A 17,080-nucleotide genomic window follows, 5' to 3' on the forward strand; every position below is an offset into this window, starting at 1 on the left:
TGTAGAGCAGGCTGGCCTTGAACTCAGAGATCCACCTGCCTCTGCCTTCCCAGTGCTGAGATTAAAGGTGTGGGCCACCAAGCCCAGCTAGGACCATAGTTCACACAAGTATATGAGTGTGTGTCTTCAGCTGGCATTTTCAAAACAAAACAAAACAAAACAAAACAAAACAAAACAAAACAAAACAAAAAAACCCCAGAACTATAAAACAAGCAAACTGCCTACAGCACGTGACCTCACAGGATATGAAGAACAACTTGGCAGAGCCTGGGACCTGTTTCTCAGAGAACAAGGTCTTCATCCCAGGACACCACAATCGCAGCCTCTGCCTGTGTGCAGCTTTGCTTGGGCTCTTTCATGCGCCTAGCTTCACGGGGTTAAGCTTTGATGCTAAGATTAGAGCATGGTCTTGCACATGCTCCCTGACTAAGCTGGGGTTTTGTTTCCTATATTGATAGAGGTTCATCCAAACACATGGAGACTGTGTGTGAGAGGCATGAAGAGACAGTTTAATATTTAGTATCTAGTTTGTCTTCAGAGACTTAAACATGCTCTACAATTATAATTCATTTTTTGTAGAATCCTAATTGAACTTGATGGCTCTGAGTACTGAATGCTTTTAGAAATTTCCTATAAATCAACAATGACATTTTTGGTTTTTTGGTTTGTTCATTTGTTTGAGACAGGGTTTCTCTGTGTAGCACTGGTTGTCCTGGAACTCACCATGTAGGCCAGGCTGGCCTCAAACTCACCGAGATCCTCCTCCTCTGCCTCCTGAGTGCTGGGATTCAAGGTGTGCACCACCACCCTTCTTTATAAAAGGCAAAAGCCTAGCTATTGAATTAAGTGTAGTTGGCCCAGTTAATCTGGGTTGGTCTTGCTGCTTTGCTTTGGTACCTGTTAGTTCTATATTAGCTGACAGACTGTGGTAAACGTCAAGAAGATAAAGGAAAGCTAAGCTAAAATCCACAGCCACATCTCTCACCTGTCACGTCAGAGAGTAAGCTAGTTGATAGCATTTAACAGTAGCTATCCCTGACACTTTTGTCCCATTCAATAAACCCTACGTCCGCTGGTGATGACTGGTCCCCCAGTGCACTCTTGCACCGTGATGACACCTTCAGAATTCCTGTTGGTGCACTGGAGACTGGGCGTGAGACCCTGTGCATAAGGAGGAGTAGTGAGTGTTCTACCTCCAGTGCAGGGCAGTTTGAGAAAGTTTATTCCTCTGCCTGTCAGATAGTTAAAAGACTGAAGTAAAATGAGATTTTCAACAAAGCAGGCCTGCGATGTGCTGAGGGCAGTCTTGGCACCAAGCATCTTTGCCAAATGGATTGTTTCTCAAGCTTCTGTTGCCTCTCTGCATTGATGGAAATGGCACAGGACCCACCTGGGTTTTAAAGTTTTACACTCAGGGGATTTGCCTCAGAGCTTTGGATCTGCCGCTGCATCACGTAACTGAGGCTGCTTAGTGTGAACACTGGAACTCCAGGGCAACAGGGGCAGTGCAGCGCCAGGGCCTTCATTCTCACGCGCATGCGCATGGGCACGCACAGGCTCTCATCTTTTACCCCATGAGAATCTCAGTCACACTCTTCATCTCCCTGTTCCCTCACAGAAGCCCTCTGGAAAGATATTCTACCTCATAAAATACAAGTTTAATATTTCTGGTTCTTTGGGTGTATTTACTTACCCAAGTTTAAAACCACCTTTGAGCCAGGGGCTTTTGATGTCTGATAGAACCCTGTCTTCAATGTGCTGGACTCTGATTGGTCCCTAGCAATGACCCAGTGATGGTGGGGAATTACCCTTCATTTTTCAACTTAAAGAGTTTGATAAATATCTTTTAAGACTATTTTTAATTGAACTTTGTAGTCTAATATAAACTTCATAAATGTTGCAGGTTATTTTGGGTATTTTGTTCTTGTGTAGAAGAAGTGTAGCACTCAGGAAATGATACACCGATAGGCAAGGCCGATGTAAATAGAAATAGGAAAGAGACTGTCTTGGAGAGGACAGCAGTGCAGCAGGATGTTAGCATAACGTATCCACTATTCTCATAAACAGTCTGTTCCACACTGAAGTGTGGCTACAGCTGGGCAGGGCAGAGACTAGAGACCTGCCCCGCACACCAATGATGTCTCATCCACCTTCGAGATGATCAAGCAAAGCCCTGGAGTCACCATTGTAGCTTATTCCTCTGCTTGTAGGAGAATACCAAAGTTGAGGAGCCCTGACAGTGGAGGCGTCTGAGTTTGTGGTAGACAGGATCACATTGAAATGGTTCATTCAGGTGTCACAGTGGAGGCTGGGAGGACATCTAGTTGCTTTATTGGACCATTGAAGATTGCTGGTTTTTAATAATTTAAAAAGGTATAATATAAGCCAGGTTATAAATGTGCATACCTTTGATCTTAGCACTTTGATAGGTTTCTCTGAGTTGAAGATTAGCCTGTTCTTTTTTGTAAAGATTTATTTATTTTATGTATGTAAGTACACTGTCGCTGTCTTCAGACACACCAGAAGAGGGCATCAGACCTCATTACAGATGGTTGTGAGCCATCATGTGGTTGCTGGGAATTGAACTCAGGACCTCTGGAAGAGCAGTCAGCACTCTTTCAACCACTGAGCCATCTCTCCAGCCCAAGACTACCCTGTTCTACAGAGTGAGTTCCAGGACAGCCAGGGCTACACGAAGCAACCCTGTCTCAAAAAGCAATAAAACTCCACAGAAGGTTTTTAGATAGTAGAGGTAGAAATCAAGAATAGGTATATTATGAGCAGGAGAGATCACTCAGTGGTGAAAAGCAGTCACTGCTGTTCATAGGACCTGAGTTCAATTCCTACCACCCTTGTCAGGCAGTTCATAAATACCTGTAACTCCCACTCTGGGGATCTGACACCCTGTTTTGGTTTCCAAAAGTACCTATATATGGTGTGTGTGTGTGTGTGTGTGTGTGTGTGTGTGTGTGTGTGTGTTATACCTAAGTATAAATAAATAAATTTATAAAAATAAAGTTACTGAAGAGATTAGAGATTTATTGTTCTTACTATGTTTTTTTTTAAATCAAGCTCATTTCACTGTAGTATATTTCTTTACACAAAGGGAAACCAGCCCTTAAAGTGCCCAGTAGCCATCAATCAGATTTGAGTGCCAGTTCAAAGGACTTGGTAGCTTGTTCTTAATCTGTTCTCCTCTTGTTACTTGTAAATTTAAATCAGTGCCTAAAGATTAGATTTTTGAAAGCTTATTTAGAGGGCAAATAGTACATAAAAAGTCATGTAGCCACAGCATAGTTTTCAGTGCTTTTGTGGTCCCAGCCCCGTGAGGGTGTAAGTTCGAACTTTGGAGCACTTCCTAAATAATCCATAGTCATATGATCCCATGTGAACCTATGTTCCAATGAAAAATCATAAACATTATAAAGCATATTGAACTGTGTGAATTTAAACTGGAGCATATCAGATATTAGAATTTTGCATCTCTCTTAAATGAAAGGCTTGTTAGTACATGCTATAGTTTGATAACTCTAAATCAAATTCAGGAGAGAGAAAAAAGAGCAACCTCAAAATTTTTCACAATTGATAGCTCCATTGGGGTGGGAGAAAGGAGACTTTATCTCTAGAAATTTGGTACATGGTAACTCTTCATTTTGACAGAACAATTTAATATAAAGTAAGAGTGTGTGTGTGTGTTTGTACAAGACCATGCATTTGCACAATTGCATGAAGAGCCCAGAAGAAAGTATTGGATTCTCTGATGTTGCAGCTGGTGTGAATCACCCGATGTGGGTACTAGGAACCAAGTTAGTACTTCTTGAAAGAACTATAAGTGTTCTTAACCACGAAACCATATTCATCCACAAATATGATAACAAATTGAATAAGGCCTTTGTATGACTTCAAAATGTGTTGCTGTGATAAATACCATAATCATAAACAACATGAAAGGAATGGTTCATATCATCTCAAAGATTATGCCCACCATTGAGAGAAACCAAGTCAGGAAGCACTGCTTATGGTCTCGCTCAGCTCTCTTTTCTGTACAGCTCAGGCCTACCTACCGGTGGTGCTACCTGCAGTGGTTAGGGCCTCTATATCAATTAGCAGTCAAGAAAATGTCACACCTACAGGCCAGTCTGATGGAGGCAATTTCTCAATTGGGACACAGCTCTTAGCTATGTCCATGTGACAACCATGTCTAGCCCTTATACGTACGTTTAAGTCTTCTCAGTGTGACACATTGATACACTCTGCTAAGCTATGGCCTTTCTTTTCTTGTTGATCCCCATGATCTCACACTTATATTACAATATAAAGTGTGATGCAATTTTAAATTTGCCCCATAGCCTTTAAGAATTCCAATGCTTTAAAAGTTGAATCTTCTTCAAAATATCTTATGTCTCTTATGAGTTCTTGTAAAATAAAAATTAAGCCATGTAGTTTCTTATTTAAAAATGAAGAATGGTGGCACAATTCCACTCCACTCAAATCAGACCCAAATCAGACCTAATGGCATAAAAGCACCACACTTAACATCTGCGGCTCCCTCAGGTGTTCCAGGCACGCTCGCGCTCTCTCTCTCTCTCTCTCTCTCTCTCTCTCTCTCTCTCTCTCTCTCTCTCTCACACACACACACACACACACACACACACACACACACACACACACACACACAGAGCCCTCTTGTCTGTGATTGACAGTGCAGTGCCGGGGAAACCAGGTAACGATGCAGCAGTTTTCTTCTGCGCTGCCCTCCCTCAGTGTCGTTTTGTGATGGTTTGCTGTCCTGGGTCGCCTTGTGGTGTGGTATATGAAGTGCGGTGCAGGCACTCAGCAGTATTTCCTTGCATTGTTCATTATAAATGTTTGCCCAGTACCGGGAGAGGTGGAAAGGGAAGAGTGAAGTGTTTTTCTCCTGTAGAGGAAACTTGTAATGTAGAGCTTATTTACAGGGTATTTATAGTCCATTGTTGGCCACAGGGTGTGTCATGGTGCCTTGGACAGTTTGACTCTTAGTCGTGAATTACACTGGCATATTCACTCATTCAAACTGTGCAGTTGGCATATGCTATTCCACAGAGAGATTATTTTCATAACATAGTATTTTTTTCTGTAAGAAACTAAAGGTGAAGACCTATAGGGTCTCATTTGGTCTATGTGTGTTCAATAGCCTGATGAAACATATGAAATTGTTAGTTCCCTGTATGAAAATGGTGTGCAATGGTTAACTTAAACTGTATAAGTTTGAAAGTTTGCATTGTATCAGAAACCTGGACTTGGCATCCATGTTTCTATTCCTTTCCTGTTTTTACCTGGAGCATCAAATTAATCTTTGTACATGCAAATCACATTCCTGTTGTTACTCCTTTTTTTTGAAAATGAAATGAAACAAAGGGAGAGTGTCTACAAGAGGTGGTGTCTAACCTGTAATGTCTGTTAATGTTACAGAATTCCTCCTGTGCTCTTACAGGATCTCTGTGTCCTTTCAGATTGTTTTACAACCTCTGATGTTTCCAAGTATAGTTCAGAGTAGACTCCTTCCTATTGATAATGTTAATATTTATTGCAATGACTCAGCAGATTTCATGGGTAAAGGACATTGATCGAGAGTAAGGAAAATATTGGTCAGAAATCTGTTGGCCATTAAGACCAGTGCATCTGATGTCATTTACCCTGTTCCAGTGACATTTATGGTTCTGAAATAGATCCTTCTGCCATGGATTGTGCTTTATCATAGATGGGTAGGTGGATAGAAGATAGAGGTACCAGCAATATATATGTTCACCATTTCTCCAAAAACCATGGGTCTGGAATGTAACGACAGGGCTTGGCGTCTCTACAGTGACGTAATGGGTTGGTATTGGCAGGAGCTGGTGGTTTGATGTGCCATCTCGTCCATCAGGACGGTTAATTGCTAATAAATGACTAGATGGGAATTTAGGGGAATGCTTCAGCTGTCTTCTCTGTTAACAGTAGCAGGAGCTCTGGCGCCATTTCAGGATCACTATTTGTATGTGTCTGTCAGACTTAGAATACATTCGTTTCTCTCAGTTTCAACCTTCTCTATAGAATTTCTGTCAATTGTTTGACTCCATTAAGTGTACAGAGGAAATAAAAGCCTGAACAACCAATCCACCAGGGGCCGTGGATAGACCCTTTCTTTGTCCATCCTCAGAGCACTACATTAGGTCTCATTATCCATTTATAATAAGTGACCTCTGCCCTCTGGGTCATAGAAAAGTATTCAGTGTGCTTTTCTGACACATAGGGCACCTTTCTCAGCAGACATAAGGCAGTGGGATGTCTGAGTCTGGAGGATTAGTTTACACTGCAGGTTTTTTAATAAATACAGAGATTTAATAAATACCAAGTCAATATGGTTATTTTTCTTCCTTCTCTTCCCTGATTCAGAAGGGGCCAGTGAGAGCCTAGTATAAGGAGTATAAACTTGGTGTTCAGGGTCTTTTTTTATTCTAATTCAGAAAATTTGTCTTCTAGAAGTGCTTTGTTTCCTCTATAATCCCTGTACATTTACCGGTACAGAAATACACACTGTCTTAGAAATTGTGAATGAACTGAGCCACCATCCTTCATAGACTCGGGGTTGCTCTTGAGATTCTCGGTCACTTAAAATTAGTCTTTTCCCAGCGTAAGGTTTCTTTAGTGCTAAGAGTTCGGAGTGGCTCTCAGGAAGCACTGCATAGCAGCTGATGGTTTTGCTTCCAGTTCACAGTTCATGGACAGATGGATCATGAAGGAAATAAAAGAGTGATTTGATTTTGGCTTCAGCATGGCCATGAATCCAGGCACAGATTTCTCTCCAAACCAGTTACAGAAAACCCAATAGTTGTTAGCATTCTCTCTGTGGCAAGAATTAATATATTAACTAGATTATAGTACTATTTGACAAACTGCTTACCAAATACATCAAAATTGATCAGGCATTCTGTTTTTGAATTGACAAATGGCTGCATTAAGAAGGGGAGGGAAAGCCATTAATTATAGCTGCTCTCAGCTGTGGGAAATGTAATCATATAAATATGGATCTTGATACAGCCAGGCTCTCCTCTCCCACATCTTACACGTGCATCCACACCTCTGGGCCACTTCTCAGTGGATGTCCCGTAAGGACTTAATGTTTTTCTGCTTTGTAAAAACGATGATGTTCTTTTGAGTAATATCTTCTTCTCTTACTCCAGAAGAGACCAAGAGAACCAGGTAGCTCAGCTCTTGGGCGGGCTCCATTCTCAATTGTGCCCTGCTCTAAGTGTGTCTATTCTTATTTAATTCTGCACAGAAGGTAGGGCCTTCCTCTTTGCTACAGGACATTTGGAAAGAAATGATTCCATTTCCATCCATGATTACTTTAAGTTAGTGTTTTCTGTGCCTTGGGTTTCTCATCTTTATAATTAGGCAGTAGAAACTGCTTGACAACTCTACAGCTTGTACAATCTTTACCCAAAAGTTTTGTAACTTATCCTGAAACTTATACAAATTCAGAACCTAGAAGGCTGGAGAGCAAGCTCAGCAGTTAAGAGCATTTACTGTTCTTGTATAGGAATTGGGTTTGGTTCCCAGCACCCCCATATGCCAGCTCACAAGCATGCACACCAACTATGTGTATGTATACAGTCAGAACAGGCATATTCATTAAATAAAGTAAATAAAGCTTTAAGTAATTCAGAACCTAACCTAGTAAAAAGAGAAGGACATAGTATCGTGCACAGTGGAGGGGAGTCTGACCAGCCGCCTATTATTTTCTAACAGAGACTCAGAGGTAACTGCCATGCATTTTAAACAATGTTTTCATAGTTTCTTTTATTCCTAGAATTACTAGTGTTCATTCCTTCTTTTTCAATTAAAGTGGAAAGCTTGCTAACATTGTATAGGTCAGTGGTAGTTAAGCACTTGCTTAACAGAATTGAACCTCGGGTTCCATCCTCCTAATAATGCCAAAATAATTATAACAATAGTTTAAAACTTTGCTATGTTCTTGCCTCCTTTTTAAAATGGGAATTAACGAGGCCTCTGTTAGAGGTTTGTTAGATTAAATGAGATTGCTCATTTAAAAAACGTCGCCTCTAGTTTGCAGAGGGCAGGAGGGTGGTGTTGTTATAAGCCACCAAGGAATGAAGTCCTTGGCTCTGCAGGGTCCTGGGACTTCATTATAGACCCACCATCTCTGTGGTAAAGCAGCAGCAGCACAGGGAAGGCATTGGTATGAGATCTGTGTGGGCCATGCAACAAGTGTGGCTCTGTAGCATTCTGTGAATTTTCCAAAGCATTAAACAAGGAACATTTGGTTTATTGGTTCTTACCTAAAATGTAAATTCCTTTTTCTTCTTTGCTTTGATTGTCTTCATTCTCCTTATAATTTGGAAGGAGTTTGGCTGTCTGTTTATACTGAAAGTCTAATTTCTAGAATGTTCTGTTGATATTTGCCTGAAGATTTGGAAACTTCTAAAATGAGTAGACTCTTAATTTTAAAGTTCTGAAGTGTCAGAAGAACATTTGTTTCATTGAGTTGAGGGGGTTGGAACAGCTTTCATTTTTAACTCAATATTTTTTAAGTTAACAATGAATAAATTTGTATTATACTAATAACTTATTTTTCCAAGAAAATTAAAGTTTTATGAGTTATAAAAGAAATGTATAAGAAACAGAAACATGAAGTAAAGAACAGGAAAGGTGTGATGGAGGAGAAAGGAAAAAGAAGGTTGTTAGAGGACAGAAACCAGCCGTCAGACGTCGCCATGGGGATCACTAAATGTTAGACAGGAGGCATGGGAATCAGAGCGTATGGGTTCGTCACATAAAGGCATGGAAGGCACACAACAGTGAGGGTTGCATAAAGCAATGTTTTAGAAAGCCATTCTTCTGATTTAGCTCAACTGTGGCTCTTTAAATATGTAACCTCGTTCATATAGCACATTCCATAGCTAAGAAAAGAGTCAAATGATGGCCAGTCTTCCCAGGAGAAGGTACAGATCCAGTTATGGGGATCCCTCTCGGGTTCTGTGTTTGCTCACCAGCATTGGAAGACAAATAAATGTAGGAAAAATAGTCCTAGGAAAGGTCAAGCATGCACAAAGTACGGCAAGTTGTTTTGTTGATCTACTGGGTACCTGCCCTTGTTTTGTTTCTTAAAAGAATTGCTTCATGCATGTGTGCACGATGTAAGAGGGAAGCCTTTTGCTGTGCCCTTTCCCAGAGTACTTCACTGTATGTCTGTTGACTACAGAAGACATGGACTCAGCGGTTTGGAGAGCTCCCGGTGGCTGGCACTGTGTCACAGTGAAAGATCAACCTTTGGAGACTGTTCTCTTGCTTTTGGAGAGAGCCCTTAGGTGATCATTAGCATGATTTTCTTGCTTCTGTGTTTTTAACTGATCTGTTTGGACTTAAAGGAACACATTGTGTATCTTTAATGATTATTTATAAGGATTCTGAAATATGTTACTTTCAGTAGGTTAAAAATGTTGGTGTCTTCTAGGTCTAAAAGCTTTTCTCTTTTCATGCCAAGATAACTTTGCCTCTTTTGCTTAGGCAAGAGAAAATGTCTATTTATTTCTTCTTGCCATATAATGACCTAGACTTTCTTAGAATAGTATTCGGCAATAAACAAGTAAAGTATGGAAGACACTACATTAACTCTCTGCAAACCTACAGTTGTTATCCTCAGACTCCCATGAAGCTAGGATTTCAGGTTAGTGGCACCAGGCCCAAGTATAGCTCTTGATTCTTTATAGAGTCTAAACCTGGGTGCTTCTTCGCAAGTAACCATTCCTCATTACGGTCACACATTTTGAACAGGGAGTTATTTTTCATATTATTTTATATGTAAGTGGAATTATTTATTTATTTATTGTATATTTTATATATAAGTAAATACATAATTATATAGTTTATATTAATACAAATATTGATAGGTAGATATATGTATAGGCAGTTGTATATGCAAAGACGAAGTAACACCTTGTTTCACCTAAAACAGTGGGGGAGACACACAAGCAAGCACAGTGAGTTTCTTGGTTTTCTACACTGCCTCAGTCACCCCTCACTTTGCATTTGATCTCTTGCAGTTCTCATCTTGCTGGACTCGCTCTACTGACCCTATTCATTGACCTTCTTTTACTCCTAAAATCTGGATTAAGTACCTATTTTTATATAGATACATGGTTCATACAAATTCAAATGCATCACGGTCTGTTTAATGGAAAAGTCCTCCCCTGTCCTTTAACCTCCTCACTACTTCTTGAGTGGTTAGTGGTGTGTCACTGGTCTTACTGCTCTTCAGGTGAGGACAGAGCCTTTGCTGCTGTGTAGACTCCATAACTGTAATATGATAGTGTAAACAAAAACAGAAACAAACAACCTCACCTAGTGTATTTTGATGTCAGTTGGTGACATATGAGTGTACATACATTGACTGATTTCAAAGAGCTTGAGATGAGTGAGGGATGCTCATCAAACGTAATTGAACTGAATCAAGGAAGATTTTATAGTTACTGATGTAAGGGTGGATTTATTTTTTAGTTATGCTGCTGTCATTGCACTAATGTGTGTGTTGAAGTTTTCTGCTCTGTGAGTTGCAAATGCACTTATTAAGTTGGCATTGCAGGCATCCTTCTGGTTGGGTAGCTCTTCCTTGACCTTAGTTGCGAATGTCTTGAAGACATTGTCAAAGTCTGTCTGTTCAGTTCCAAGTTGTGCATTGGGATGGTTTTGAACTCTTGCTCAGCAGAGTTGCTAATCTGGCCAGAACAGCAGTCCATTAGGCTCTGTTATTATGTTCTTTACTTTATGAGATCTTTACGATCATGGTGAGCCCTGCCAGGCTGCCTCCAGATATCACTTGTCCAGACACACAATGCAAAATGACCTCTAGGGCAACAAGAATAACAAATGAAAGGACCTTTAGTCATGTGATGGAATGAGACTTTGGGAATCTGGAAAAGGAAACTGGCGAGAGAGGGATAAGATGTACCCGGAGTTGAAGGCTATTCAGGGAAGTGTATTCTCTTGTAAACAATAAGTATATGTCATTTTTCTAATTATACATTGCTGGTGACTGTTCTTCTGGGAATGTAGAAGAAAAGGAAAGTGAAACCAGAGATGGGCAATGACTGAGCGCTAGAAAACTTTAATAATTAATTAGTGAGCATCTATGGTACCCCAGGGCCAAGGTGCAGGGAAGATCATTGATCCATTTAATATAAAGGCTAGAGAAGCTTGTTCCTGTATGTATTGTCTCACTGCTGTTGTTGGGCTGTTGTAAAGCACACTTGCTAATGAGCATGTCCGAAATGAGGTGCACCTCAGAAATTCAGTGAGCTCTTGGTGCTCCACTCCTAGTATCTGTAACAGTGTATTCTTATACTAAGCATTTTTTCAGGTATTATTATTCAGGTGTGTTATTTTTTAGCTGATGACTTTCTCCTTTTTTTCCTAGTCATTGAAAATGAACAAACTTGGTTACTTTGCTAGGTATAAAATGCTTTAAGTGTTTAGACTCTGGTTACTACTTTAGGCGCAGATTGGTGGTGGTCGTGTTTTCTTCTGGGATGGTTGGCTCATTGGGAATGGCTTGTTCATTTTGTTGTTTGGTTGTTTGTTCTGGGGACGGTAAGAAACTGCATTTGCCCACCAGCGCTCCTTGGAGGCCGAAATGCTTTCTCATTGGAAGCAGAGTTTGCTTCAGAGCACTGTCATATTGTATGCTTGCTAAATAAACACTGCTTTTAATAAGAACCAAGTATATGTGAAAGTTTGTCCTTGAATGAGAGTTTATCACCGTTGCCCTTTGGGTGAACCTTCGGTGGGAGCTGTTTCATTCAGGGCAGCATGATGTCATCGGATTCACAAAGTTCTCTGTAGCTAGAAAAAGACTCATTGTTCCCTAGAATAACCTAAAGGACTAAAAACTGCTGGCACAGTCTTGGCTTCTTAGGTCTTCACTAAGTACGTCAGCGTGAGGTGGGGGTGGGGAGGTTTTTCATCATTTTCCTTCACGTGGGGATTTCGTAGGATATGGAAACAAACACTCTGACCCTGAATCTAAAGCGTATTCCCAGCCATCCGCTGCCAGCCTGACCTTGCTGGTGCTCCTGAGACACATAGAATGTCATTTCAAATTGTTCATTGTGCTCTTAAGTGGATCTAAATTTCGTTTAGTTTATCAGCATAGCTTTAAAGTAGGAAAGTGAGGTTGTCTGAGGTCAGCAGTTCAGTTATGTTTGATGAGCATTCCCCCATCTCAGGCTCTTTGAAATTAGTCAGTGTGTGTACATTCATATGCCACCAGCTGATGTCAGTACACTAGGTGAGGTTGTTGGTTTGTTTCTGGTTTTGTTTCCTTGTTCTCTGCATGTCTGTTCCTCTGAGAACACACACATAAACAGTCTGGTTCACAGGTCCCATAGAATGATCTGCTCTTCCTGGGCCTGCCTGGAGATTTTTAAGTGCTATTCTAAAGTAAATTGACAGTATTTCCTTTGCTTGTAGCTTGATAAGATGCACTGTTATATTCTATAGTAGTAGTAGGGGTTTAAACGGTGAGCTGAAATTCCTTCTCCTTTACTTTGTTTATTATAGAACTAGCTGATGAAAGACTAGAAATGCTGTCTGGTGTTAAGAGCACATGTACTCTTGCAGGGTTCCAGCATTACTCGGTGACCTGCAACTGTGACTCTAAGTCCAGGGAATCTTACTCTCTTTTCTTACCTCCATGGGAAGCTATCAGGCACAGCACATGGTGCACATACATACATGCAAGCAACACACTCATATACATAAACTAAATCTAGAAAAATCAAATTTTCTTCAGGTAGTCGGTATGTATCTTGTTTCTTTCAAGTTGGGTTTACAAGATACACAACATCAAAAATAGCCTCATTTTTGGTGTTGTAGAGATGGCTTAATGGATAACAATGCTTATTGCCCTTGCAGAGGACCTGCTCTCCGTTCCTAGCACCCATAAGGCATCCCCTGTTGCCTGTAGCTCTGGTTCCTAAGGATCAGTAAGCCCCTTCTCACCTCTGTAGGCTCTTGCATGTATGAGGCTTATGTATGTAAGTACATATATACACGCACACATATATACATACATACATATGTACATACATACTCTCAAGTACACATACATAAAAATCAGTGAAAAGAAAACTCTCATTTTAAAATTGAAAGAGATCTTTATGCCTACATTATTAGAAATGTAAAAAATGAATCACTGTAAGTTATCCTTTCTAACATTGCATCTGAATTTTGTGTTAAAAGCTGTAACATAAGGTTTGGTGACATTCATCCCTTCTGGTATCAACTACATGGCTCAGTTTCCAATGAGATTATTGGTTATTAATAGACACAGTGCTCCCTAGCATCCATTCTTGTGCTCCTCTGAACTTCACTTGTTACTTTTACACATGTATGAAATGCTCTGCCTGCCCAAGTGAGCATCGTGATATGGTGGTAGACCAGATGGTTTTCTTCCTTCCTGAACTCCATTCAGCAGTGAGGCAGTTTCTATCTGAGTAGTTGAGATTCTGTCATGTTCCAACCACATTCCATTTCACTCAGCATAGGACTGGTTTCATTTCTGATCCTAAGGAGTGGTTTAAAAGTGTGTAGTCCTGGTCTAGTCAGACTTTTACTTTTGACCTTTTTTTTTTTTTTAATTTCTACTTGATTCAATGTTTGAGGTTATTTTTCCCTGTGATCTCCCTCCTAAGACATAAATGTTTTGTGTGTTAATTCCCACCCTCCGACATAAATGTCGAATACCTTCCCTGCTGGGATTGGAGAACGTTTAAAATATCAATAAGTATAGTGGAGAAAAAAGGATATTCATCTATGTTTTGTTATAAATTTATTTTTATTTTTTATATACATTGGTGTTTTGCCTGCATGTGTGTCTGTATGAGGATGTTGGAACAGATGTTAAGACAGCCATAAGCTATCATGTGGGACCTGGGAATTGAACCCCAGACTTTTAGAAGAAAGTTCAGTGCTCTCAACAGCTGAGCCATCTCTCCAGCCCAGATATTTTTTTAATATGAAAAGTACACTTTATTTAATTTTCTGTATTGTGATATTTCCAGAGCAAACTGGTGAGCAAAAAGCCTTCTTAAAATATCCATGAAGAGTTTGTGATTCAAATTCACGGTTTCCTTGTCTTTTTCTTCTGACAGTTTAAAGGAGACTTATTTATTGTCACTATTTCACATATACAAAGAATTCATTTCTGAGTTGTATATTTAGAATATTTACTACTTCCTTTGTAAAGCAGACAGGACAGAGAGGCTCCTCCTCCACCCCACTTCCTCATCCTCCCCAACCCCTGTGGGAAATTCCAAACATACCCACAACCAGATAACAATGGCACAGTAAACCAATGAACTGCCAGCCCAAGGCCTGTGCTGTTGTGGCTGCAGTTCCACTCCATCCAAGCCCTAAGTCCGTCTCTGCAACCATAACGTCCACAATTTCATGAGGTCCTAGTAAGTGTTTGGTTGAGGGTTCCCCTTGATTCTGTCTGTGACAAGAATCAAACAAACATCAAAGGTGATGAATGATTCAGCAACACCGTTCTTGAAAACATCAGTTGACTTTCCATCTGTACAGTATATAGCAGAATTAGTTACAAAAGAATGTTGAAACAGTGGAAAATAATGGAAAATTGCTGTTACTCTTTTGTTTGCCGTCATAAGCCATGCGCCCATGTGGCTTTGTGATCATTTGGTGCTAAACATCAGTATGACTGTGTTAGAGAGAAGAGCTAGCAGTTAACGGTTTGACCTATTGCAAATCTTACATTTCAGCACTATGTTTATGTCTGGCCGTAATCACTAAATTTGATCTCATTTATTTTCTTAAACAAGTTTAGATAAAATTTGTGTCTTTTAAAATCTTGCCTTGGGTCATACCTTGTCTTTTTCTTTTTTCTTTTTCTTTTTAATCTTTTTCTTCATGATTTGGTTCTCTCCATACCTTATCTGGTATGATCAAATAAGATTGGCACAGTCTTTACTGTTCATGCGACTACGCATTAAGTATTTCATGGAATATGAAGATTATTTAAGTTGCTTGTTTTCTATTTAGCAGTTTAGCCTAAGGAAATTTTGGATGTGAAATTGTTACCTGCCATAATTTATGCTTCTTTATTGCTCATCTCCTGCCTTCCCTCCCTGTACCCCATATCTTTTCTTTTGTTCTGTTTCCCAGTTATCCCCATTGCTTCTTTTCTTAGAAGGGAGGTGAGGGGCTGGGAAATCCAGTTCTACTGTGAACCTAAAAGTGCTTTTAAAAAATGAAGTATTTTAAAGTAGGGATGAAGAGAGATACATAGAAACCAGGAATAATTATACCTTAAAGAAGAACAATGAGGCTGTAGGCGCCTAAGGAACTCAGGGACTGTTAGAAATGTTATTGTTTGGACTGGTTCAGTGCTCATTTAGCCTGCAGAAGCCCTTGGTTGGATTCCTGGCACTGCAGAAACCTAGTGCTGGTTCAGATGCTGTAATCCCAGCAACAAGTCAAACCTGGGCATGACATTCAGAAGGCAGAGGCAGGAGGATCTCTGTGAGTTCCAGATCAGCTACAGGTATACAGTAAGACCCTGTGTAGTTCAAACCCATGCTTAGTTGAGCTGCAGAGTGACTTTGAGGCCAGCCTGGGCTGCATTAAAACAACAACAACAACAACAACAACAACACTTGTTTCCAACAAGCAGACACCAATCAATGAAAAAGCATCCATCGATTTTACTAACTAAAGATTCCATTTGTAGAAGAATATAGACTATCCCAACTATATCTTAGTGCTGAAGAATTATGGAAATTACTTGAAATAGCCGAGAAAGACAGTTATTTAAATAAATGAGTTTTTGCTGTGTTTGAAAGTGTTTCTCAATCAAACATCATGTATTTCTATGCCTTCACTATTGATAAAAGTAATGAATGGGTTCTGGGTTCTTTGAATCCATAGCCAGCCACCCTCCAGTAGGTGTATCACCCCAGTGAACCGTAGGTTGTGGGTGTTCTGATGGATTTTGTTGCTCTTTTCACTGTCTTCTCGTTACTAAATTTCCATAGCTGTTGTTTGTTTGTTTTAATGAAGCTTCTTCCTTTGGCTTCAGCTGATCTCAGGAGATCCCCTCCAGCAGCCTTCTGAGTAGCTCAGTAGCAGTTACCAACAAGCCTAGCCAGCATTTACTGTTAATTGGAAATATTTCTATGCACTTGCTTGATCATTCGTTCTTTGAATTGTTCCCGTGTTTTATGTTATAGAGTGTATTTGAGCTGACTATGTTATTATCTGTATCTGCAGTGTGCAATTTGGAAAGGTTCAAGTCCTTTTTCTTTCTTTCTTTCTCCTGTAGCACTTCCCCCTGGAAGTCCTGGCCCCATTACTCGACATGGGTCCTATGACAGTTTAGCATCTGACCACAGCGGACAGGAAGATGAAGAATGGCTATCCCAGGTAAAACTGATATATTGGGTCTACTACAATAAGTGACAACAGAAATCTGTGTTTATTCTTTTCCTTACGGGAAAATGGAGAGAATTGGTAACTCTCTCTGAGTCATCAGGTTTTATGAGTTTTTCCATATTAAGAATGTCTCAAGTTGAGGGAAGGTTTGAGGGACCAGGAGGGGATAGGAACTCTACAAGAAAACCAACAGAGTCAACTAACCTGTACTCTTCGGTGCTCTCAGAGACTGAACCACCAACCAAAGAGCACACATGGGCTTGACCAAGGTCCCCCACACTTACATAGCAGATGTGCAGCTTGGTCTTCAAGTGGGTCCCCCAACAACTGGAGAGAGGCTGTTCCTGACTATGTTGCCTGCCTATGGACTCTGTTTCACCAGCTGAGCTGCCTTGTCTGGCCTCAGTGGAAGAGGATGTGCCTAGACCTGTGGTGACTTGATGTACCAGGGTTGGTTAGTACCCACAGGGGCCCTCCCTTTCTTAGAGGAGAAGAGGAATAGGGAACTGAGAGAGGGTAGGGGCTGCAATCCAGATATAAACTGAATAAATAAATTAATGGGAGTAATATTGCTGTAAGTTTTTACACATTG

At 40.3% G+C, this 17,080-nt stretch overlaps 2 protein-coding genes across 16 annotated transcripts in view; one reads left to right on the forward strand and one right to left on the reverse strand.

Annotated features, from left to right (window-relative positions):
• Nucleotides 1-17,080, reverse strand: part of LOC134480843 (large ribosomal subunit protein eL21-like) — a 1,068,210-nt gene that overhangs the window by 305,757 nt on the left and 745,373 nt on the right. The window lies entirely within an intron of this gene.
• The window catches only part of Bcas3 (BCAS3, microtubule associated cell migration factor), a 459,409-nt gene that overhangs the window by 202,842 nt on the left and 239,487 nt on the right, over nt 1-17,080 (forward strand). For all 15 annotated transcript variants that reach the window (XR_010055214.1, XR_010055215.1, XM_039086499.2 and 12 more), the window contains one exon: nt 16,379-16,479. Coding sequence is in view for 13 of the 15 variants with exons in the window: in XM_039086499.2 (XP_038942427.1) it covers nt 16,379-16,479 (101 nt within the window). In the remaining 2 variants the exon portion in view is untranslated. The remainder of the gene's footprint in view (nt 1-16,378; nt 16,480-17,080) is intronic.

Source organism: Rattus norvegicus, chromosome 10 (assembly GCF_036323735.1).
Source record: "Rattus norvegicus strain BN/NHsdMcwi chromosome 10, GRCr8, whole genome shotgun sequence".
Lineage (NCBI taxonomy): Eukaryota > Metazoa > Chordata > Mammalia > Rodentia > Muridae > Rattus > Rattus norvegicus.